Here is a 24,292-nt window from a genome sequence, read left to right as displayed (position 1 = left end):
AGAAAACTCAATGCACATCGACAAGAATTGTTTAAAATAAAGGTCTTAGAAAATAATGAAAAAATAATAATTTAAGAAAATTAAAATTTTAACAGATTTTGAAAATATTTTAAATTATCTTTCCAACGATACATTATTCTTGATATTTGGAAAAAGCTGTCTCAGACATTTCTGGACCTCAAAATGGGGACTTCAGAACTCGCAAAACTTATGTATAAACCTTTATGTAGTTCTGAATAAAATTATCTTAAAACGCATTTTAGCTCTTTTCTTAACCCTTGGAATGCGGAGCGGGGTCGTTGAACGACCCCAGCGCTATATTTCGTGTTATATCTCCATAAATATAAAAGATACCATTCCCATCTTTTGGAAATAAGTTCTTTGGTTATCTGAGGAGGTTGTGTAAAAATTTCAGCTCAATCCGACCACCACAAGAAAAGTTATTAAGGAAAATGTAGAAGAAGGGAATTCAAAAATTGGTGTAACGGTCATGCTGCGGAAAATTTTTTAGAGCATAAGCAACATAAAACATAATTAGAAGCATGTAAATGTGCAAAACAATAAAGAATATTCGAGAAATATTGCCATTTATCACGTTGCGGGAAGTGAGGGGAATGTGGGGAAGAGTGAAAAAAAAATTGCAGTTTCTTGGCAAATTTCTCAAAAAGAAATTGTGAAAAATGAGTGAAAAATGTTTTTCCCAAATATCTTCTTCTACGTGTTTTGTGGTGGAAAATTTGTGGTGCAGGGTGCAAGAGGACTATATAAGGAATCTATAGGCACTAACCCGACAACTCCAGGTTGTATAGTTTGGGAGAAAATTGGCCTTCTTTTTGGGGTCGCTCAACGACCCCACCTTCGCATTCTACGTAACCTCCAAGGCCTCCGCATTCCAAAGGTTAAATCCCAAAGTATTTTTATCCAAAATCATTTTGCATTGATTAATTGGTCTAAAGAAAATGGATTTTATCTGAGCTTTATTGCTAATTTTAAATCATAAAAAAAAATAAAAAGAATCAACCTGTTGAGTCTGTTAGTGTTATATATTCTATAGGTATTGCAAGGAAACAAATGTATCAAACCTACCTGAAGTTAAAGTTTCGTTATGCTTAACAAATCTTTGAAAGCTGCCATGTATACATAGGGGAAAGCTGGAAAATTGGAAAATACACTGGAAATCCTTCACTACAGTCCGAGCTTGAACGAATGGAGTCGATTACATAGAGCTTTCGTGCTTTTCATGGTTTATTCACCCCCTTTATGTGTTCACACTCTTCAATTTTGCTTGCTGGAATTGTACTCCTTCAGTCTTCGTGAAGTCACTGCGTAAAATGAATGTACGTATATCGCGATTTGTAGAATATAGAGAAAAGAAAAATATATAAAAAATGTTCTTTTTTTTCAAAATTGAAGTTCTTCGTATTAATATTTGAGGCAATCATATTATTAGAAAATGTTTAATTGTGAAATAAGTTACAATGAAAAAGACATTTAAGGAGTTTTTCTTCTACATAACAATGGTTTCTTCTTCTTTTTTCCATGTGAAAATTTATACGTTTTGTTCGTAAAGTTCAACATAGTTTTTTTTCTTACCTTTTTATATACAATAACATTCCAAATTTAAAGTTTTGCAGACAAATTGTGGATAAAAAAAAGAGGAGTTTTAGATAATATTTAGCTTGCTAAATTGAATGTTTGAGGGAGTGAAAGAAGAAATTTCACATTCTGAAATTTATTGATTTTTTCCACTCACCACATAAAATATACGTCGATTAATTTTTTGTGCTTAATTTATGAAGGAAAAGAAATATTTTCATTTTTTTTTGCTAATTTTAGTGTGAAAAATAAATTGAAAGATGCGGAAAAACTTTTCTAATAACTTATTCTTAATACTTATACGAAGGCGTTTGCATATTTTTCAAACATTTAATTTTAATTTGCGCAAAATATGTAATAATTTGTTTTATATTTTACCTATCTTATAGTCCTCGCAAAAGGTCTAATTATTTATATTAAAAATGTGCTCTTATATAATTTAATTCTATATTTTAAGCAACACATAATACAACTTACACCACTTTCACATTTTATTTATATACAATGTAGGTACATAATATACATACTTATGTATATAAAATTAGGTTTACTTCTTACATAATGTGTTTAAGCAGACAGAATCGTTCTAATTTGTGTGTGAAGAAAATGGAAATAGCAACACGTGGACATTTTTGGTGAATTTATTGGAAGAAGAATGTAAAAGAAATGAATGCAGAAATGATAAAATAGAACAAAACATGTGCAACATATAATATTCTATTAGAATTGATTTGTTTTATATGAATGTGTTGTGCAATCATGAGACGATTGCTTGTCTTTAGCATTGTGTATAGACTTTTGGGTGTGTTGTGTGGTCCTGTAAGTGGTGACCCAGCACCAGGAAGATCTCCTGGACCACCAGGTGGATTATCAATGGTACATGAAGGTCATAGCGATGGTGGTGGTGTGTCGGAAGATATCCCAACGCTTCTGCTCACGAAAGATCGCACCGAATATGGTGATGATGTGAGGGAAATAATAAAGAATTCATCATTTGATGAGATACTGGACATTAGTGATAACTATGTGCATAAATTAAAAAATAATGATAATGGGCATTTTATTGCCACCACAACACAGGATCCAGTGAAAGCTCCATCAGAGAATGGCAGCTTTTTCGGCAGCAGTAATAGAGATTCAAAAAATGTGCTTTCCCCCTGTAGTGAGCGTTCAATTTTATATCTTAGACCAACAGATACGATTATAAGGTTGAATTTAAATGGTGAGATGACAGAGGAGGTATCATTCATTAAATCAACTTTGCAACCTCCATCTCTGCAATTTGACGTCATTCATGACGTTTTTGATACAACACACGGTGTGGTGAAGCATCTTCTCTATAAAGGTATAGATTTCAAAAATTTCCAATTTAATTAATTTTCAAAAATAAAAATTTAAAAATTTTTAATTTAATTTTTTGAAGGAAAATATTGCGCTTATTTTAACAAAAAAAAAGATTATTAAAATCAGACAATTTTTTTTGTATTCAATATTTAAAATTATGCAAATTAAATCATATTTTTTAAACGAGAAAAATTACTGAATTTTTCTTCTTGCTATATATTTTATATTTCAGTTATATTAACGTCAATGTCCTCTGTACGTGATTTTTTTGTGGAATCCTTAATCGATGGAAGTCCTGGGGGGAGATTTATCGAAACGCAAAATCATGATAAATCATACACAGGACAACATCAGTGGCAACAGTCACAGAAAGGAGCAGTACCTAAGTCTTCCATGGATCGAAACCGGGGAAAAAAAGAATTTCTTGATTGGATTACACCTTTAGCACAGTCGTGGAATCGACATTATCGTGAAGATTCTCGGAAGGAGGAAAATACAAATAGTGACCAACATACATACAACTGTGTCGAAAATTCTTGGTCACGAAGTTCTGTGCATGACCATGAAACATATTCAATTGGATGGAGTCCAAATATTGATGCTGACACTGAGGCTAGACACGTTTCCTTTCGGTAGGTTCAAAGAAAAAAAAATTATATAGTTCAACTCGAAACTTTCTCAGCGCAATATCTCTGTATTTAAGAGAAAAATTCAATTCGTATACATATCGACTAATGTAAAGTTATGTTGTAAAAATGCTAGATATAGTTATCTCAAGTAGAAGTTTTCAAGAAATGTGGCAAAGAAACATAAAGTAAACGTTGAGTTCCATTTTCTCAATTTATGTGTGGTTTTCAATAAAATTAAATCAACCAGAGTTTCACAAGAAATTTATCTTTTTTACAGGATTTCTTATCGAACAACTGAATTGCATGAATTTGTATTTGAACTGGAATATTCAATGAACGTACAGAAAGGCAAGTAAAATTAATTACTTTAAAGTAGTTTTATTTTCATTTTAATAAATCTTTAAAAATTTTTTTTTAGATTGCAAACTCTTCTTAAAGCACTTCAGTGGAACTTTTGATTCTACATCCATGCCGACCCAGCACTTGGACTGTGCTGTATTTTTTCCGTCTGTCTCTGAAGTAGCTTTGAAAGCTAAGGCAACAACTCAAACACATTCTGGCCTTTTGGTGCATGTTACACGACTCAATGTGCCATGCTCCGAGGGGGGATTCTTGAAGTTTACAGGACATCGACGTCTCTGTGGGAAACTCGAAGAGCTCCAACATAGCGAACGCAGCTACTACTTCACTAATCTCTCAAATACATCAGTTCGCATAATTAATCGTCCATCCTTTGCATTTGAGTACAAAATTGTTGATTATTGCTACAATGTAACACTCACTCAGAAGAATCAGACATTCTTCCTTCAACCCGCCGGCTTATTGGAATGCTACTTCAAAATTCACCTACCATACGGATACAAAATTAACTTAATGCTTACAACAAATGCCCACAATACGAGTGAATATACAAAACGTGAATTTATAAATTTGAGCACAAGAAAGAAATATTTCAATACGAATGATTCTGCAAATACTCTCTGCAATGATGGTGTTGATAGTAATGGTCTTCAGGTGCAGGTGTATGATAGAGTAGCAGATAGAAGGTGGACTTACTGCTACAATGAATTCAGTCAAAGCAGAAAGATTACATTAATCTCCAGTGATAATTCAATTGTCGTAGCAGTTAGAAAGTATTCAGCGGAATTCGTGAGAGGAACACCACCGTCACCATTAATCGATGATAGTGAAATTGCACACTATCCGTCCCTTCAAGTGGAGTATAGTGCTCAAAATATTGAATCTGTCGTTTCACAATGTGCCTTTGGCTGGATAGCCTATCAGCAATTTTGCATAAGTGTCATTGAAGGGAAACCACTATCATGGGCAGCGGCTGAAAGTGAATGTAACCACCTCGGTGGACATTTAGTCTCCATTAAATCGGAACAAGAACAAAAAATTATTGATAAACTCATCATAAATAGGTGAGTTTTGGGATTCTTTTACCAGGTGGGTCAAAAGTTAATGCATGGGTTTAATCGTCTATATCTTGACTTTGTACTCACCTCAAGCAGATAAACAGAACACTTAAGAGATATTCTCCTCCGGCATCGCGTGTGTCGACTCCTTCCGGATGCTGCTTTGTGAGGTTACGTTGATGCACGCTGTTTCCCTTCACGTTCAATTTTCGTGACAGAATGTCGCCTTCACACTCACTTCAGTGTTTGTCCACCTCTTACTACTTCTCATTATCTCATCAAGTCCTTTTTGCTTTTTATTACAAGAAAATCCTCCTTTTTTCTCTAACACTTCCAAGATGCGCGCGTTCCCTAAAACTTCACTCAAAACATTACTCTGTCCCACATTCATACTCATAATTCGGTGGTCCCAACTGGTGACACCTACGTTAAAAAATAAAATGTTGAAAAACTCAAAAATTTTCATTTGCTTCCAATTTGAAGTTGATATCTCAAAAATTATGGCAGCTAGACTATAAAATGTGAAAATCTTAAAAATTCCTTCTCACATTTTTGGGTCTATCTCTCAGAATTTTTTAGATATTATTAAGATATTTCAAGTCAGTCAAAAGATATATAGATAGACAATCAAACACGTGCATTAACTTTTGATCCACCTAAGCTAAATTACCAAGAAAGTTTTCTAACGTTAAAATTCGTTATAAATTCAAAATTAATTACATTTTTTTCTTAAATTTATTTCAGTCCAAGTTACAGTGATCACCTTGCATACTGGATTGGAGCATCCGATAAGAATTTCGAGGGTGATTTTCATTGGAGTGATGCATTTCCTTTTTCATACACAAGTAATGTTTATTTCATTTTAATTTTAACAATAGTGCGTGAAATTCACTAGTCAGAAAGACTTAAGGATTCTTAAGAAAGATTTAAATTTTCTTGAGATTCCATAAACAAAAATTTAAAATTTCTTAGAATAAATTTAAGATTCTAAAGTTTTCTTAGGGGAACTTAAGATTTGGACATTTGTCCAATTCAGCCTGACTAAAGAAATCTTAAGTTTTGTCTTAAGAAAATAAGAATCTTAAATTTTTTCTAAGGAGATCATAAGTTTTTTTTTTCTTAAGAAATCTTATGAAAACTTAAGTCTTTCTTAAGAAAACTCAAGTCTGTCTGACTAGTGGTCTAATATTTTTTTTGCCGTATTAGCAAAATAAATTAGAGAATTACTTCGTCATTTTTCAAAAGATTAGACTGTTCTAAAGCATTTTTGTCTTATACATATTATAGATTGGTTCCCTGGTTGGTCAAAGTATAAGGAGTACAATCGCCAACCGAACGATGATGGACTAAGTAGTCAGGATTGTGTTGAAATTCGACGTCTCTTTCGCCTCCCACCTGGTAATCAACCAAATCAAGCTCCATTAGTTAACTCCTTTATGTGGAATGATCGTGATTGTGAAGCAGAAAATTACTTTGTCTGCGAACGTCCCATGGTAGATGGTAAGATTTCTTTAATGAGTTTCAATTTGCAATTTAAAAAAAAAATACATTTTTGCCCTGCTTTCTAGACCCCGTATTAGATGCACAGTGGCGAAATGATTGCAATAAATCAATCCAACTTACAATTGAACATCCAAAAATCAATGTATGGAGTCCGGGATTTCCTCATCCATACCCAGATAATGTCAACTGCTACACGTTAATCATTGCACCATCTACGCATAGGATTATAATTGATTTTGAAGAATTAGTTCTTGAAGATGAGCCAAAGTAAGATTACAATTCCAAAAAAATAAAGACAAAAAACATTTTAATGAAATAAACTGATAAATTCTTGTATTTGCAGCTGTAGCTATGATAAATTGGAAATATTGGAACCAAATATAGACTTGCTACCACCACAAACTGATGGCGTAATCAATTCGGCATTTTTTCATAAAGTTATTACGTCATTCGCAAAAAGGAGTGACGTGAAATTCCAACAAAGTGATAAATCAAAAATATATTCACATAAAATTCTTTTTAACAAACCGAATGATGAGGCTTCAATTCCGCATAAATTATGTGGTGATTGGAGTTCAAAATTAAAATTATTGCGCTATGTTACAAAAGGTTCCAGCCTGGCATTGCATTTCTCATCTGACTATTCTCACCACTTTAATGGTTACAAAGCAAAAGTTTATACGGAAAGTGGTAAGTGTGCAAAAATCGTTAAAGCTCTGGTTAATTATTACTTTATATTTTACTTTTTTTATTTTAGTAACTTCCGAATGTGGAGATGATCGACAGAGAGCCTACAACAAATCATGCTACTTATTTGTGTCATTTCCCGAAGTAGATTGGTGGACAGCGCAACAAGTATGCCGCAGTATTGGAGCACAAATAGCATCTGTTGCGAATGTAGATGAACAAAGGTACAAAAGAGTTGTTGAAACTCACTTTCTTAAAATTCACGTAAATAGTTTTTCAGACATTTAAAGGAAAATAAAAAATATTTTCAGATTTATAACATCGAGTATTAGAAATGAGATGGATTATTCTCCGCGTGCAGTTTACTGGTTAGGTGCTGAATTAACAAAGAATGGCAATTTTGTGTGGTCTGACGGTTCTAACATAACTTTTCAAGTGAGTAGCAATATTGGATGAAATTAACTTGTCAGACAGTTTTAAGTTAGCTTTAAGTTTTCTTAAGCAATACTTCAGATTTCTTAAGACTTTAAAATTTTTCTGAAGAATTTCTTAAGTTTTCTTAAGCGAAAATTTAAGTTTTCTTAAGTCAGGCTGAATCAGGTTTAAGTGAAATTTAAGAGTTTTTAGGATTCGTAAAGATTTTAGCTGTGTTTCTTTCAGACACAGCTTTTGTGTACCGAGCAAAATCGAAAGTCGTCAGATCGGGCTCAAACTTGGGATGAGCACGAATTAGGGTCCCCACATTCCAAAAAACGTATGCGCCAAAAAAAAATTTTTCCGGCCGTCCGGCCGTCCGTCCGTCCGGCCGTAGTACAACGCTAAATTGCAAGAGAACGGTGATAGATAGAGACTTGCGGTAAACGGCAAAGTTTAAATATCGACCTGAAGAAATCCGATTACGAAGTCAAATCCACCCCCCCACCCCTCCGTCCGCCATTTTGGATAACCTCAAAATTTTGTTTTCGTTATATCTCAGCCCCTATTATAGCTAGAGGGCTGAAATTTTTATATGTTGTAGGGCCCATCAAGTGCTTTCCAACGATATCTCATTTTTGAAAATCGGTCAAACCGTTTAGTCAATATGGCCGCCACAATTTTTCATCAAAAATCGACCATAACTCGAAAACGGCTTGACCGATTTTGATCAACCCGGGGTCAAATGAAAGATCTCAACAAACCCTACAACTCTCTAGAACATCAGAAGTTTCAAAAGTGACCGCTAGAGGGCCAAAAATCAAAAACAAAATTTTTGATGAGTTTTCGATGAATATCTCGAAAACGACGACATAAATTTTTTTCATTTTTTCATATGTTGTAGCTGACCATATTATCTTGCTTCATGCCAAAAATGAAGAAAATCTATGGATCCGTTCTCGAGATATAGCCTTCCAAAGTAGGCATGTCATATCTCGGGTTCTACAAGTCCGATCTTGATCAACTCAAGCGCAAATGAAAGGTTTCGTGAAACCCTACAAATGTCTAGAACATTGCAACTTCGAAAAATGACCGCAAGAGGCGCTAAAATCGTAAACAAAGTTTTCGAAAATTTCGAACTCGAATTTTTCGAAAATGGCGACATAATTTTTTTTCATTTTTCGATATGTTATAGCTGACTTCGAGACCTTTAAAACAAAAAAAAATTCATGAAAATCTATGGATCCGTTCTCGAGATATGGCCTTCCAAACATTTCTTAGGGTATGACTTTTCAACTTTTCCCGACTTTGCGCGTATTTAAATTAATTTGCGTTCTAGTTTGCTCTCACAAAATTGGTACACTGAAAGAAACACAGCTCCCGTAAGCTTGGTCAGCTTACCAGTACATTTATTAATTTATTCAGATTTTTTTAAGTTTCCTTAAGAAAAACTCAAGATTTTTTAAGTATTCTTGAACGAAGGTTGACATTTCCAAAGGAAGCTGAATCGGCCTAAATTGCATATTTTTCAATGATTTTTCCTGATCATCTTCGGTGATTGAAAATAATGCATTTAATTTGATTCAATCTGACTTAAAAAATCTTAATTTTCGTTAAAGAAAACTTCAAAAATCCTGAGTTTTTCTTAAGGAAACAGAAGTAATCTTTAGAAATTAAAAAAAAAAATATATAAGGAAATCTCAAAAATTCTTAAGAACTCTTAACTTTAGCTTAAGAAAATTTATGAAATTTTAAGTTTTGCTTAGGGAAATTTCAGAAATCTTAAATTTTTCTTAAGAAAAAACTTGAAAAACCCTTAAGAAATCAAGACAGTCTGAATAAAACCTAAGATATTTAAAAAAAAAAAAAAGAATTTTTTAACGTATTTTCCTTTACTTTTTAGGATTGGTTACCTGGACAGGCAACTTTTGAAGGTAAAAAAGATGCGAATGGACGGCAATGTTTAGGACTGCAGTGGCAAATGTCACCAACACCTATGCTTCCATCTGGACTGTATTGGTCTGCACAGAAATGTACATCTCTAGGTGGATATATTTGCAAGAGAATACCAAATAGACCGGATGTAGTGAGAATTCGTAATGAGACTATAACTGGTACAGAAGGACGTCTTGTCTCTCCTGGCTATCCTAAATCCTACCCACCGAATACTGATTACTACATTAAATTAGTCAGTCCTGAGCATACGCGAATAGTTGTGCAATTTCAGCGAATTGACATTGAGGCACAGGAGAAGTGTCTGTATGATTATGTGAGTGTTGAAAATGGTGAAGAAGAAAGTATTCTGATGGATCCGGGAACTGAGAAAATTCCCATTGCCATGCTCACGGGGATGTTCAATGAGTGGCGTCAACGGAAGAGGTCTGTTGAGAGTGCCGAACAGAGTTTGATGGCACACATAAAATTACTTGCAACCACAAATCGATTTATTCGATTAAGACTACATGAGCGAAACAAACGTACGTTATTTCAAGAGAATGAACACACAATTGTGGACAATTTTCCATCATTTTCCTCATATGTACGCTGGTGTGGCAGCTATGAGAGCAATATGTCACGCTTTGACTTTGTCTCCAGCAAAAATCAGGCTCTTTTGCGATTTCACAGCGATTACTCGATAGCTGGAATGGGATTTTCCGCAACGTGGACAGCAATTGATATAACTGGATGCCCCGAGCAGACTCTAACATCCAAAGAGGGTGTATTTATGAGTCCAAACCATCCACATTTTCTCTTGGATCAACTTGAATGTACTTTCGTCCTACAGGCACCCATTGGTAAAAAAATATGGCTGGAATTTACTGATTTCAACATAATTGATGATGCTTCGGTTACAATTGATCTCGGTGATGGAGAATTACATCCATTCTCATCTCCACATGTGCTCAATGATGGTGTATTCCTCAGTGCTTTTGAGAAGCTCAAAGTTATCCTCAGGAGTGGGGCTCGTCCCCTTGGGCGTGGATTTAGAGCTACTTACAAAGTAATAGGTAAGTTTCAGGGGGTTGTTAATTAGTGATTTTTAATAAATTTATTTTTAATTCAAATAAAATTTATTTTTTTAGGTCACCCTGTACTAGAGGAGCGTACTGTGAATTTACTGAATGCATCAAGTGGTGTTCTCGTACAACTAAATTATCCACTTCCAATGCCACCAGATGTGGACTTCTTGCAGCATTTAATTGTCCAATTGGGCGAAGTGATAACATTGGAATTACACGGTGTCCTCATTAGTGATAGTCGAGGGTGCACAGGGGGGTCTGCATTGGAAATCTACGATAATTATGCCGATAGCAATGGAACAGTTTGGATACTTTGCCCAATCCACGCGAGTACACAAGATGTACCGCCCACGAAATTTCAGCAAGGCTATACGCCAATTTTTATAACTTCCTACCTCAATACCATTCACATACGGCAACGTACGAAGATGGGCATTGAAGGTGTTCCACTGAATGCAAGTGTTAAAATCCATTCAGACACAAATTACAAACCAAAGCTGGCATCAAGGGAAACATGGGTGGAATCTTGCATGCCGAATCCATGCAAATTCGGTGGGAAATGCATTACAAATGGCAATGTTAAGCAATGCCAATGCAAAGGACACTACTCTGGGAGATTCTGTGGTCTTACAATATGCGATTTTGATCCTTGTATCTTTGGCCATTGTGAACTTACATCGAACAATTATCGGTGCAATTGCTTACCTGGATACCGTGGGGAGACATGCGATCATAAACAGAAACCTTGTGCGGATAATCCATGCCAAGGGCGTGGGGATTGTTTTGAGAAGAACAGCGGATTCTTTTGCCGGTGAGTTGCAATTAAAAATAAAAATTCATTAAAGAACTCCAGTAAACAAATAATCAAGCCAATAAATGCTCAATTATGATTGAATCAATCAGATTGATCAATTATTGGTCAAATGATTGCTCAATCTCAAGTCAATTCTGATTGCTCAATAATTCATCATCTATGTGAACCTACATTGACTCTATCAATTATTGATCATAGATTGACCAAATATTGTTATTCAATTTTTTATCAATCTGTTGGTCAATTTATGCTTACCCAGTAAACAAATGATTGAGTCAATGAAAGCTCAATCAATATTGATTGGTCATCGATTGATCAATAATTGATAAATCAATTGAAAAAGTCAATCAAATGAATTATTTATGGTCAATCTCAGGTCAATTCTGATTGCTCAATAATTGATCATGTATGCAGACTTAATTGACTTAATATTGACACTAACAATATTGAGTCAACTATACCTCAATCAATTATTAATCATGGATTGACCAACTATTGAACAAATATTGTTCTTCAATTTTTTTTCAATCAATTTATGCTCAACAATTGATCAATCAATATTGAGTCAATTTTATTATTATTTTACAGTTATACCCCGTTTTATCAAGACTTGATAAAACGAGATATGACTGTATTATTTTTATTAATCAACGATAATTGTGTTTCAATCTGATTGACCAATAGTTGACCAACTATGTGGACCTAAATTGATTCAATATTGAGCTCAACAATTGATCAATTATTGGCAAAATTTGTTTACTGGGAGTGGATAAAATTCCAAAATAATTATTTTTTGTTTAAATTTATTTGTAATAACAGGTGCCATGCATGGTGGGAGGGACAAAGGTGTGAAAGAAAAATGATTCACATTCCGTATAAGCCGCTCTCTGAGAGAATGCTTCAAGAACCATTTTGGTTGGGATTAATGACGGTTTTTGTGGTACTTGGAATTATCGGACTCGTATGGTGTGCCAAAAGGCATTTTCCTGAAAAAATTGAAAAATTATTAGCAGAAGAGGCAGACCGTAGTAGACGTGAGTTTCATACTAAATGAATAATTGATTAAATAATTAATTTAATTGGTTAAAAAAATTGTATATTTTACAGCAATTGGTTCTCTGCATTCTCATCATACATCTTTGAGAGAACAACTCCAGTTTACAACATCAATTCCACAAACAACGAATACACCAGGTGTCCCCAGATCCATCTTCGGTCGTCTGGGTATAAGAAAACCATCCATTTTGAGCCTTAGCAGCCCCCAACCAAGCGGAGGGGCAACCGCTCGCACGTTTTCACTTGATGATCTCTTGCGGCCCCCTCCTCGACGTAAGACAGACAGAGATTTGCACAAGATTAAACAAAATAATTTGAAGTAGAACTTTTCATCTTCCTCTCTATATAAACTATATTCTAAACTTTTCCAACTCTTTGTCCATAAATCAAAACTGCTGTTCAGTTACTTGAGTAAATGTCTAACACAATCTATTAACTATTTGTTCCTCTTTCAATCCACCCTTTTTGTCGGTGTTGTGTCTGCACTGCACCACTTTCACATGCACTGAAAATATGCATACCCTTATACTTTTTTTTAAACTAATTTATTTCACGCAAAAAAAAAACTTTAAAATAAAGGGGTAAATTCTGTTATAAATATTTTCTTTTCTTTCCTTACAATTCGTCAGTTATAAGATTTTTTGTATTCTGGAAAAAATTCTTTACATTTTATTTCTATCTTTAATCCGATTTTTGCAAGGGGTAATTTATCTGAAAGCAAATAATTCGGATCTTCGAAAATATAATGAATGAATCGCAAAAAGGAAACAAAATATTCGGCAGATAAATATAATTATTTTTTAGTCATAAAAGATATAGATTAGAGATCAAAAACTAAAATTCGCATTTTAGTCCTAAAGAAGTTAAAATTGAAGAGAAAAAGCTTTAAAAGGTATACTTAATTTAAGTCTGAAAAGGACTAAATTCAAGCGTAAAAAAATCGAATCTTCAGTTCTAAAGAGGTTCAGATTGAAGACAAAAGCTTTAAAAAGTTCTTCATTGAAACCTAAGCAGTACTAAATTCAACCTTAAAAAGTACTAAATTAAGTCCGAAAAAAGTATTTTCGATTTTCAGTCCTAAAAGGTTCAAAATGAAAAAAAAAAACTATTAATTTCAAGCCTAAAAAGAAGAAATAAAAGAGTTTTTTAAATGATTGAGATAAGAGGATTTGCCAATCTTCAGATGATGCGCCAAAAAATCAAAATATTCGCCAGATAAACACCCCTTGAATTTTTGAAGGAAAATTACTTTTCTAGGCTTCTTCAGAGATCTTTCTGACTATTTTCCTGAACAATTTTATGTTTTTCTTTTCTAGAACGATTTAAAAACATCAGAAAAGATTTTAATCAGAATATACCCCATAATTTAATTTATCTGTTTTAATTTCTTGAATTATAAAATAAAATGTTTTAATCAAGTCTACCTTACTAAATTTATATTATAAAAATATTGATACTTACCTAATAAAATGTAAGTATGCATATCATTTTTTTTCTAATTTGCAAAGTACTTACAAAATTAATTTATAAGTAACAAGCAGCACATGAAAAATTAGAAATAGAAAATCTTACTATTAGAAAAAGGCAAAATTCAATTAATTTCTCACATAAAAGAAATAAAAAGTTTTATTTTTTATCGTTCTCTACATCTGTCTGTGTAAAAAATAATTTAGAGTGGCTGCTGATGGACAATTTTTCGTTGTTCTTTTTTTTTGAACTTCTTTCTCTCAAATTATATTTTGCAATTCAATAAATGCGCAACAGTTTTATTTTTTAAATTTCCACACCTGATATATCTATGGGCGGCATGTTAATAATAATTCCAAAGACTGAATGCTTTGAATGCTCTAAAAAAGCTTTATTAACTATTAATGTTACATTGATAAATTTTTATATTTTTTCATTTTGAAATTATATTTTATTTTAATTTATTCTTCAGGAACACCATCTCCGAGGAAAAAACGTAATAATTCAACACCAACAAGGAAAAATGCAGCAGAAAAGAAGCAAATTCTTCAGCATCTCATATCTCCTGCACCAGCTTTACAAATTGAGCAAAGACAAAAATTGAGTCTCGATGAACTTGTCCATTTGCCTGATAATCACCTAAAACCATTGGCGGCGGATGGAGAAAGTGATGTGAAGGAAACAACATTTACGGAAAATTCTCTTTCAGCATCTACTCTAGCCATACGTCCCATATGTGATCCAAAGTTGGAGAAGAAAGTAACTTTTGCCCGACTACTCAGTAAGGTATCAGCTGAAATTAGTTCAGGATCTGATATGGAAGTTGGGGTACTAAATAACGGAAGTGGATTGAGTCTACCTGTTGATATACCATTACGTGCAAGTTCCGTACCACCGTCGCCATGTATTAATGAAATACGATCCCCACATAGTACGTCGTCGAATCAGGGCAGTGATTCCCTGTCGAGCTCAGATTTGGCCCTAACCGACATTGGTAGGTCCAATAAACGGATTAAATCGAAAGTATCCAGTGCCGATTCGATTCTTGCCATGTTTAAAAATTTCGCCTCATCAAGTGCAGCTGCAAATCTTCCGCCATCGTGTGTTATCTCACCGTCAACAACACCTACGGCATCCAGTCCACAGGATGATGCCCCTGGGGATGATGATTCATCTACATCATCAATGCATACACCAATTAGCTTCTCTAGCGGGGCTCCGGATTCCCCGGTATTTTATCGTCAGAGTACCATTGAAGTGCCTGTACTGGATCCTCTTAGTGCTCATAAGAATGTTCCAAGTTCAAACTTACTGCATCCACCGAGTATATTGCTTGAGATCCCATCAGGCGGTAATGGTGCTATAAATAAATGTTTATCGCCTATTCGTGAATTGCCAACGCCAATGCCTTCGCCGGCTCTAACACCAATAATGCCAAGGCCACAGAGGACACGAAGTCCCAGCCCAAATGAAGATCCACTATCTTTCAGTGATGAAGATAGTAATAAGATTGATGTAAGTTACGCACAATCTGCTTTCTATGACTACGTGAATACTTCCAGTAAACAAATGATTGAGCCAACCAACGCTCAATTATATTGATAAATGATTGATCAAGAATTGGTCAATTGATTGATCAATCTCAGGTCAATTCTGATTGCTCAATAATTGATCATCTTTGTGGACCTACATACATTGACTCAATATTGACACTCAATATTGAATCAACTTTACCTCAATCAATTATTGATCATGGATTGATCAACTATTCACCAAATATTGTTGTTCAATGTTATATCAATCAGTTGGTCAATTTATGCTCAATTATTGATCAATAAATATTTAGTCAATTTTAACTCTATCAATTATTGATCATGGATTGATCAAATATTGAACAAAAATTGTTCTTTGAAATTTTTATCAATTTATGCTAAATTATCGGTCAATCATGCAATTTCTGAGTAATTATCAGTATTTCTTCAGTGAACCATGCATTCCTTCTCTAATGCCTTCCTCCGGATAATTTCGTATTGAAAATGGGGCATCCTGGCCTCGATGAAGAGGGACATTGCCTCATCGGCGGAGAGAGGCTGATGGGCAGACTTAAATTTCAAGATTTCCGTTGCACGCCCATCATCCTTCATCATTTCATCTATTACTTTCGCCATATCTGGCTTTCCTTCCTTTTTAAGATTACACTTTGCCGCCATTAATAGCATCTCGCTTGACATTCCCTCAAGTTTCCACATTTTCTTATACTTATTGCTCTCATTGCATGCTTCAAACGATTTTTCTGGTCTTCCATTTTTTCTTGGAAAGCTCGTTTCGGTCCTCCTCCAGGTAATTACAAATTTTACGAAAAATCGTCAAAACAATACATAATTTTTGTCAGATAAAAAAAGTAAAATTCATTGAAAATAACGAATGTTTCAGTTCGGTTTAACACCTACGGAAGCATCGCCTTATTGACAATCAATCATATTGACCATTAATTGAGCAATAATTTATTATCAATATGATTGTCCAATTATTGATCAATCAGATTGATTGCAAATTGAACGATAATTGTATACCAATCTGATTGATCAATAGTTGACTGATTGTGCGGATCTACATTGATTCAATATTGAGCTCAATAATTGATCAATTATTGGCAAAATTTGTTTACTGGGTTTCCTTAAATTCTTCCTTCATAATTAACACTTTTCTTTCTCTTTCACATTCTCTCTCTCTTTCTTTTCTTTTTTTTTGGGAAAAAATATTTCTTTTCTACGTTTAGAAATTATTTCAGAATCTCTCACAACGCGTGTGTGTTGCACTCCATGCTGATAATGCACGCGCAACGGATTCGGAAGTTGAGAATTTTTCATTGGATACACCAACTTCAGAGCCACTGCCGTCGCATTCAATGAGACGCAGTAAATTCCAAATGCGTGTTCCGGCAATGTCAATTTCAATTGATATCGACCCACCTACTCCAGAGGAACAGACTGATGTAAAATTATCACCAATTCGACCGCGGGAACTAATAATTCCAACATTAACAATTGAAACGCCGAGCCCAACGAAAACAACACCACCTATGCAACTTTTTCCCGGATCTCCACCACCACAGAGGGCAAGTGTAGGAGAGACGAATTTTCTCTTTCCCAATAAGCATCAACAGAAAAGGTATAAAAAGGATTTTTATTATTGAGAATTTGAATTAAAATAAAATAAGGGATGGTCAATGGCAAGGGGTGTTTATCTGAATAAAATTATTCGTATTATTCGCCAAAGAAATCAAAATATTAATTTCTAATCCTGAAATAACTCAGACTGAGGAGCAAAAATCTTAAAATAAATATTAATTCAAACTTAGAATGAAAAAGACTAAAATCAAGCACAAAAGTAGTAAATTGATGCGTAAAAATTACTAAATTCAAGCTTAAAAAACACTAAATTTAAGCCAAAAAATATTATTCGGGTTTCAATCCTAAAAGGCAAAAATTGAGTACCTAACAAAAGATTCTACTTAATGTAAGCCCAAAAAGTGCTAAGTTCAAGCCGAAAAGTAGTAAATTTAACCACAAAAGGTACTAAGTTCTAGTCAGATCATAGGAAATATTTTACATAATTAGCCTTAAAAAAATATTCGCCAGATAACAAACAATTTTTTTGAGCAAAAAAAATTATTTTCAAAATTGAAAATACTGATTTAAGTTTTTTTGAGAAAGACTTAACATTTCTTAAGATTCTTTAATTTTTTTTTAAAAATGTCTTAAGTTTTAATAAGATTCCTTAAGAAAAAACTTAAGATCTCAAAAGAAAAATTAAAGATTTTTAAGTTTTCTTAAGCAAAACTTAAGATTTCTTCAATCAAATTGAATTGGGATTGGGTTAAATGCAAATTTTTCGATGATTTTTTCTGGTTGCTTTCGGACATCAAAATACGTAAAAATCATCAAAAATATCCATTTTGCTCGAATTACAATTAAGAAATCTTTAGTTTCCCTTTAAGAAACTGAAGAATCTTAAATTTTTCTCAAGGAATCTTAAGAAAACTTAAGATATTTGTAAGAAAAATTAAAGAATCTTAAGTAATCTTTAAAATTCTTAAGTAATTCTTAAGAAATCTAAAGCATGGCTGGCTGGTGAATTTCATCCCGGCCATTTAACGAGAGTGCAAACTTTGGAAACTATAGTTTGAAATAAAAAATAAATAAAAATCTTAAAATCTCATTAAATGACCAATATTAGAATTCAATATTTTCTTTGTGAAAAATTATTTGAAATTCTCATATTTTGGCAATTTTTTGTTCCTGTAGAATTTCTAAAATTGTTACATTAAATTAACTTAATTAATTGATTACAGATTTCTAAAGCAATGGGAGAAGCCAACATCATTGGATTTACCCTTCACGCCACCATTAATAACAATTACATCAAATTTTAGCGAAGTTGAATCGGATTTTGATAATTTATCACCAGCTCCGGGGAATGTACAAGCAAATGCGCATTTGTGTGTTCCAGGATCTACAGGGATGTGCTACTTAAGTCCATTTTCCATTGTTACACGCGGTGATAGGACAACCTCAGAAGGTAATCTCAGCTCATCTGGATACTCCAGTATGGCAAGTCCTGGTCCTAGCAGATGTAATTCCAATAATCCACTGTGCCCAGGTGAAAATGAGGAACCAGGAAATGGTGAGGAAGAATATTCTTTTGCAAGGAATTTTAGAAAAAAAAAATAGGTTCGAATTAATTATTTTATTTAGGCTCCTCGAATTCTGGTTTAAATGTAGCATCAATACATAGTAATCGTCGTCAAGGAAGCTCCCTTAAGACATCCCAGTCCATCACAACGAGTGCATCGGTAACATCTGGTGGTGGAGGTAATCACAGCCGAATGAGAAATCGCTCCGATTCAGAAACATTGAGTGATGAAGCTGTTCTTGAGTCAAATGACGAAGGAATTGGAACAGATCATATTGATGAAAAAATTGACGATGGTGAAATTAAGAGCGCCAAAGAATTGGAACTCTTTCTCAACAAAGAACTAGTTGAGACGGGAAAGAGTATCCTTGAGGAGCCAATTGCAATGGCACAACTCCGTCTACCGTCGATTGTTATTCAGAGTGATATGGGTGCTGAAAAGGCATTATCACCTGTATCGTCGCGTTCTGAGAGTCCCCTTAGTGAGAAAACAATAGGAATGGGGAGATTCTCACCGCTTTTCTATGGTAAAAAGGACCAACAATTGCTATTTACAGATTCAGATGGCCTCTATGACTTTCCATCGTCCGATGGGAAAGGGAATTTAGTATCGGCAATAAGTCACAGAAAAAATACAGGAAAGAAAAGGGAGCGAAAGTCTTCATTTAGAGGTTTGTTAATTCATTAATTAAAGCTATAAATTCTTCGAATTTAATACATTTGTTTTAATCAATTTAGGACATAATCAGTCACCAAATAAATGCTCATCACATTTAGAGATACCAAATAAGGATACTGCGCAAACAGCAGCACAGCAACAACATACTTTACAGAATTCAAAATACCACCATCACAGTCTCATTGGTACAAGTCGCAAAAGCCCCAAACGTAGACCTCTCCATCGACCACCTGTAGCAAGTAGTTCTTCGTCATCAGAAAGTCTCCTATCTCCAATGGAAGTATCACAAAAAAATAAAAGTAAATACAAATATGGGGGTTGATTCTGATAAAAATCTTTTCTTTTCTTACAATTCGTCATTTATAAGATTTTTGGTATCCTGGGAAAAATCTTATAAGATTTTGTCATTTTATTTCTTTCTTTAATTCTGGTTTACAAGGAGAATTCCTTTTCCACGTTTCATTTAACCCCAACGATCAATGGAACGCTTTCGTCCCATAGCTTGATTTTTCAAATACTTAATTTCGGATAGTTAATTTTTATTTTTTGAGCTAAAACCAATGCAGGACGATGTCTTTATGGTCCCAAGGACTCACAGAGCCAGGAAGAACGAAAAACCGAAACTTAAAATATCGGAGTTTTGTCCAAATATTTTATTTGAGTCTAAAGAAACTCCCAAAAATTATTTTCACGTCACTTTCCCCTGCTAGATTCCTTACGATCCTTAAGGGGTTAAGATATTTCTGACTGTTTTATGAAATAACAAATTATTTATTTTACTTACATAAGAACAACGAGAACAACAATAGAACGATTTATAAAACACTCATCTGTTAAAATCTTTCAACATCTTTTAAGTTGTTAGAAAAGAAATGGAAAGACTTTAATCAGAATCGACCTCATGTTTTTTTTTCTCGTTCATTCTCATTACTAATATTTTAATTCTTAATATATTTTCAAATAGTTTCATCATCTTCAACAAATGCTCCGTGTATTATATTCCCTGAATCTTATGTTAAAGAATTACAAAAAGATGATGAAGAAGTGAGTAAAAGAAAAATATTATAATTGATTCTTATAAATGAAAAAAAAAATCTTTTCTAATAATTTCTTCCTTTTTTTGTAATATTTTCTTCAAAACAAATAATAAACAGCACTTAGATGAATCAAGGAGAGGAGCGCAATATTTACAATGTAATATTTCAAAAAAAGTTAACAAACTTCGGGCTATTGGGAATCAAATAAGGTATGTAGGGGAGACCGGGGCTAATCTAATCTAATCTAATCTAATCTAATAAAGTCACTTAAGGGTTTGGAAAAAGCCTAAAATATCATATTTCCTAGCTAGATAGAACAAAATGATCTGAGAAAGAGTTGTACGGCAGTAAATTTCCAAAAGAAATGAGCTAAACATTTCGCTTTATCCATTTAGGAAATATGATAGGTATTTTGAGCTTTTTCCAAACCCTTAAGTGACTTTTTTAACCCCGGTATCCCCTAGGGAATAATTTCCTTTTTCTTTTTAATTATTTCTTTTAAAGATTTATTTCATTTATTTTTAAAACAATTCATTCGTTATATATAAAAAATAAATATTTTCAGATTTCTCAAGAGATTGGAGCAATCAATAAAGAAGAAAGATTACCAAAACTCACACACAGATAGTTGCAATGAGGATAATAATGATAATTTTGATACAGCACAAATAACTGCACCACTTCTAAGTTCCCCAACTACGAGTCATCTAGTAAAGAATCGCCCACAAGCATTTAAAGTCATTGGTAGGCAGAAGCGTCTTATTCATCTGCATGAAAATCAAAAAAGCTCCCTCAAAGATCGACACCGTGTTTCACCCAGTGATATTGTTAGTGATTAAACAATAAGTTACCCAACATAGCAGAGTGATGAGGTAAGTTAATTTTAGATTAATAAAAGACAATTTGAATGCGGAAATCATTAAATTATGTTAATATTAAAAATATTAAAATATTTCAATTAAAGTATAAAAAAATATATTTTTCAGAGATCACGATGTGATCCACTCTGAATTACTCGGAATGATGAATATAACAAGAAAAAAAGAAACTCTAAATGCAATTAAAAGAAAAACAATTTCTGTTTGGATATATATACCTATATATACTTATTATTAAAATATTTTTCAAATCTCGTTGGAATATTATACGAAATTAGTAATTCCTCGTTATACTATACATTGAAAGTTTTCATATTATATACATACATACATACATAACATCCGCACTGATTTAGGCTAATGTTATAATTATAAATAAAAAGCTTTTAATTACGTTGTACTTCACACTTTACCTGTTGCATAAACACGTCTCTATATACCTATAATTTTCACTGTGATAAAATTACGCGTGAATTTCAATTTTTCCTCATTTGGATGTCAATAATGTTATAAAGCAATTTGTCGGAAAAAATAGGATAAATACAAAAAGACAATCTAAAAAAAAAATATTTTAATATTTATCTATTTCGATGGCGAAATATATGTCGTTGAAAAAAAAGAAGAGTTTAGGTACTAAGCAAATTAAAGAAATAGCAACGAAAATAAATTTAAAAATCGCACTTTGAGAAACAAAAAAAAATGAAGAAAAAAATGTACGAAAATCATCAATGATTAATCGATAAAAAATTAATTAATAAACTGCAGAAACGTGTATGTCTTGTTGATTGGAGACTGACAAAACACATTTAAATGAATACAGATATATGCATTATATGTATAAATTGAACATTAAGAAAAAAATACCTAATCAATATTTTATTGTTGAAACTCTATTTTCTTTTCTTACTGCCAACTATCAAATTATATAGGGGAGAGCGGGGTTAAAAAAGTCACTTAAGGGTTTAGAAAAAGCTTAAAATATCATATTTCCCAAATAGATAAAGCAAAATGTATAGCTTATTTCTTTAGGAAATTTACCGCCCTACAACTCTTTCTCAGACCATTTTGTTCTATCTAGCTAGGAAATATGATATTTTAGGCTTTTTCCAAACCCTTAAGTGACTTTATTAGCCCCGCCCTCCCCTACCTACATACCTAACTATCTTATAAAATTTCTTCTGCTGCATTTTTCTCATGAATATTCCTCTTTAAATTTTACTATCTATAACCTATATACCCTTTTCTAAACTAAACATTTTTTTTTCAAGTTGAGATTTTTTAAACAAAAAAAAAACAGCAGAAAAAATTTCAAATGTAAAATAAATTCTCTGTATTACAATATTATATACGCAAAACTTAATGTGTTTTTGCTTTTACGCACCATTAGGTAAAGAAATAATAAATAAAATATGCTCGAGGAAGAATGAAAAGAAAAACGTTTAGGTAGACGTTTAGTAAAGAATATAATAAGAAATAAATTAATATTAAAAATCACACAGAGTACTAAAAAAAAATCCTTTTCGAGTTTTCTTTTTAATATTTTGATTGAAAAAAATAAATGGAAAATGAACACAAAACAATGGTATAAAAAGTATTACGAACATGAATAAAAATTCACATTGACAAGAAAAACATAATGCAGAATTATTCATATTATTATGCGCAATTCTTTATACATTTTCATCCCAAAAAGGTGTTTTTGGGTCCTCTCATAATCGGTCTTTTTTATTTAATTAAATATTCAAAAGAGGTCTTGCACGGGCCATGTAAAAACTTCCTCTATCGCAGAACAATTTTGACCCATTTCTTCTTGAAAATAAGAAAAATAGAAAAATCCTGAAAGAAACTCCCCAATATCAACTGAAAAGAAAAACCTCCAAGGAAAATGCGCGACAAGTCTACAAAAAAGTTTTGAAACATCTTCTCGAGGGACATTTTTTTGGCATTTTTTATGTGATCCCACTGAATATTGGGGAGCTCCTTCTCGATTTTTATATTTATTTCTTATTCCCTACTAGATTAAATGGACCAAAATTGTTTTGCGGTAGAGGAAGTTTTTACATGACCGCTGCATGAACTCCTTTATATCGTTCTATTTGTTCACCACAGTAGTATGAAATATTTTTTAAAAAAATATTTAAAAAAAAGTTACATTCGTAAGGGACAGATATAAGTAATTTATCTATTAATTACTACATCAGAATCCAGGAAAAAGAAAATCAATTTTTTTTAATTAAATAAAAAATCAATATAGATGTAATACATGCATATGATTGTATATATGTACCTACCTTACACTTTTTCTCTTATTTTCTTATAAGCAAATTTTTGGTTCAAATACCTTTAATGTTACCCCCGTTACACTGATCAAATGTTAAAATAAGAAAATAAATCAAATTTATTGAGAAAAAAAAGACTCGTTTTATTGGTGAGAAATTTATTATTATTGCTCGTTGATCACATCACATTCACTTGGAAACCTCTGTTGTGACTAGACTACCAGCATTAGCCAACCTCCTTGAAGGGGAAAAATCTACAAGTTATCCATTTCATCAACTGGAAAATTTTTCAAAAAAATCTAATATTTAATTTAGTAAAAATATTCAATATTAAGGGGGGGTCTCTATTGAGAGCTGGTGAAATTAAATGTTTTTATTTCTCTTGGGGTTTTTCTTAAACTTGGATTTCGAGTGTTGGCCACATTTAAAGATTTATTTTTGAAGAATAAGAAAATCACTTTCCGCCATCACTTTGCGCAACGCCATCTTGTGATTTTCTACGATACTGTCTCAAAACATAAAAGTAGGTTTTTCTCAGGATCTACTGGATGGATTTTGATGAGGTAAAAAACAAGTGGAAGAGGAAATATCAATGCAGATTTTGTTGGAACAGAATTTTGAATTTCCATTTTGGGGCTGGGAAAAATGGAAAAATTTGAGTTTTGTTCACGATTTTTTGACGTTTTCCCACTTTTCTCTCAGCCCAAAAATGGAAATTTAAAATTCTGTTCCAACAGAGTCTGAATGGGTATTTCCTCTTTCATTTGCTTTTTAGC

General features: G+C 32.9%; 1 protein-coding gene across 4 annotated transcripts; it reads left to right on the top strand.

The window, feature by feature from the left end:
• The first annotated feature begins 1,471 nt into the window (after positions 1-1,471).
• On the top strand, positions 1,472-23,651 carry LOC129791455 (uncharacterized). Of its 4 annotated transcripts, none has more exons than XM_055829642.1 (23): positions 1,472-2,941; positions 3,173-3,572; positions 3,847-3,917; positions 3,988-4,993; positions 5,732-5,832; positions 6,275-6,487; positions 6,556-6,757; positions 6,834-7,180; positions 7,248-7,401; positions 7,489-7,612; positions 9,495-10,599; positions 10,675-11,422; positions 12,245-12,459; positions 12,533-12,649; positions 14,421-15,463; positions 16,740-17,119; positions 18,303-18,634; positions 18,706-19,314; positions 19,382-19,621; positions 20,287-20,366; positions 20,477-20,568; positions 20,925-21,231; positions 21,346-23,651. In XM_055829642.1, exons 1-22 carry the CDS (start codon positions 2,341-2,343, stop codon positions 21,196-21,198), a joined length of 8,454 nt encoding a protein of 2,817 aa, XP_055685617.1. In that variant the 5' UTR covers positions 1,472-2,340; the 3' UTR covers positions 21,199-21,231; positions 21,346-23,651. The 4 variants fall into 4 exon arrangements, with proteins under 4 accessions (XP_055685617.1, XP_055685616.1, XP_055685615.1 ...); XM_055829641.1 differs by having other exon boundaries at positions 16,728-17,119; XM_055829640.1 differs by having other exon boundaries at positions 12,533-12,754.
• Positions 23,652-24,292: the final 641 nt, after the last annotated feature.

Source organism: Lutzomyia longipalpis, chromosome 2 (genome assembly GCF_024334085.1).
Source record: "Lutzomyia longipalpis isolate SR_M1_2022 chromosome 2, ASM2433408v1".
Lineage (NCBI taxonomy): Eukaryota > Metazoa > Arthropoda > Insecta > Diptera > Psychodidae > Lutzomyia > Lutzomyia longipalpis.
This window is presented reverse-complemented; position numbering and strand designations above follow the sequence as displayed.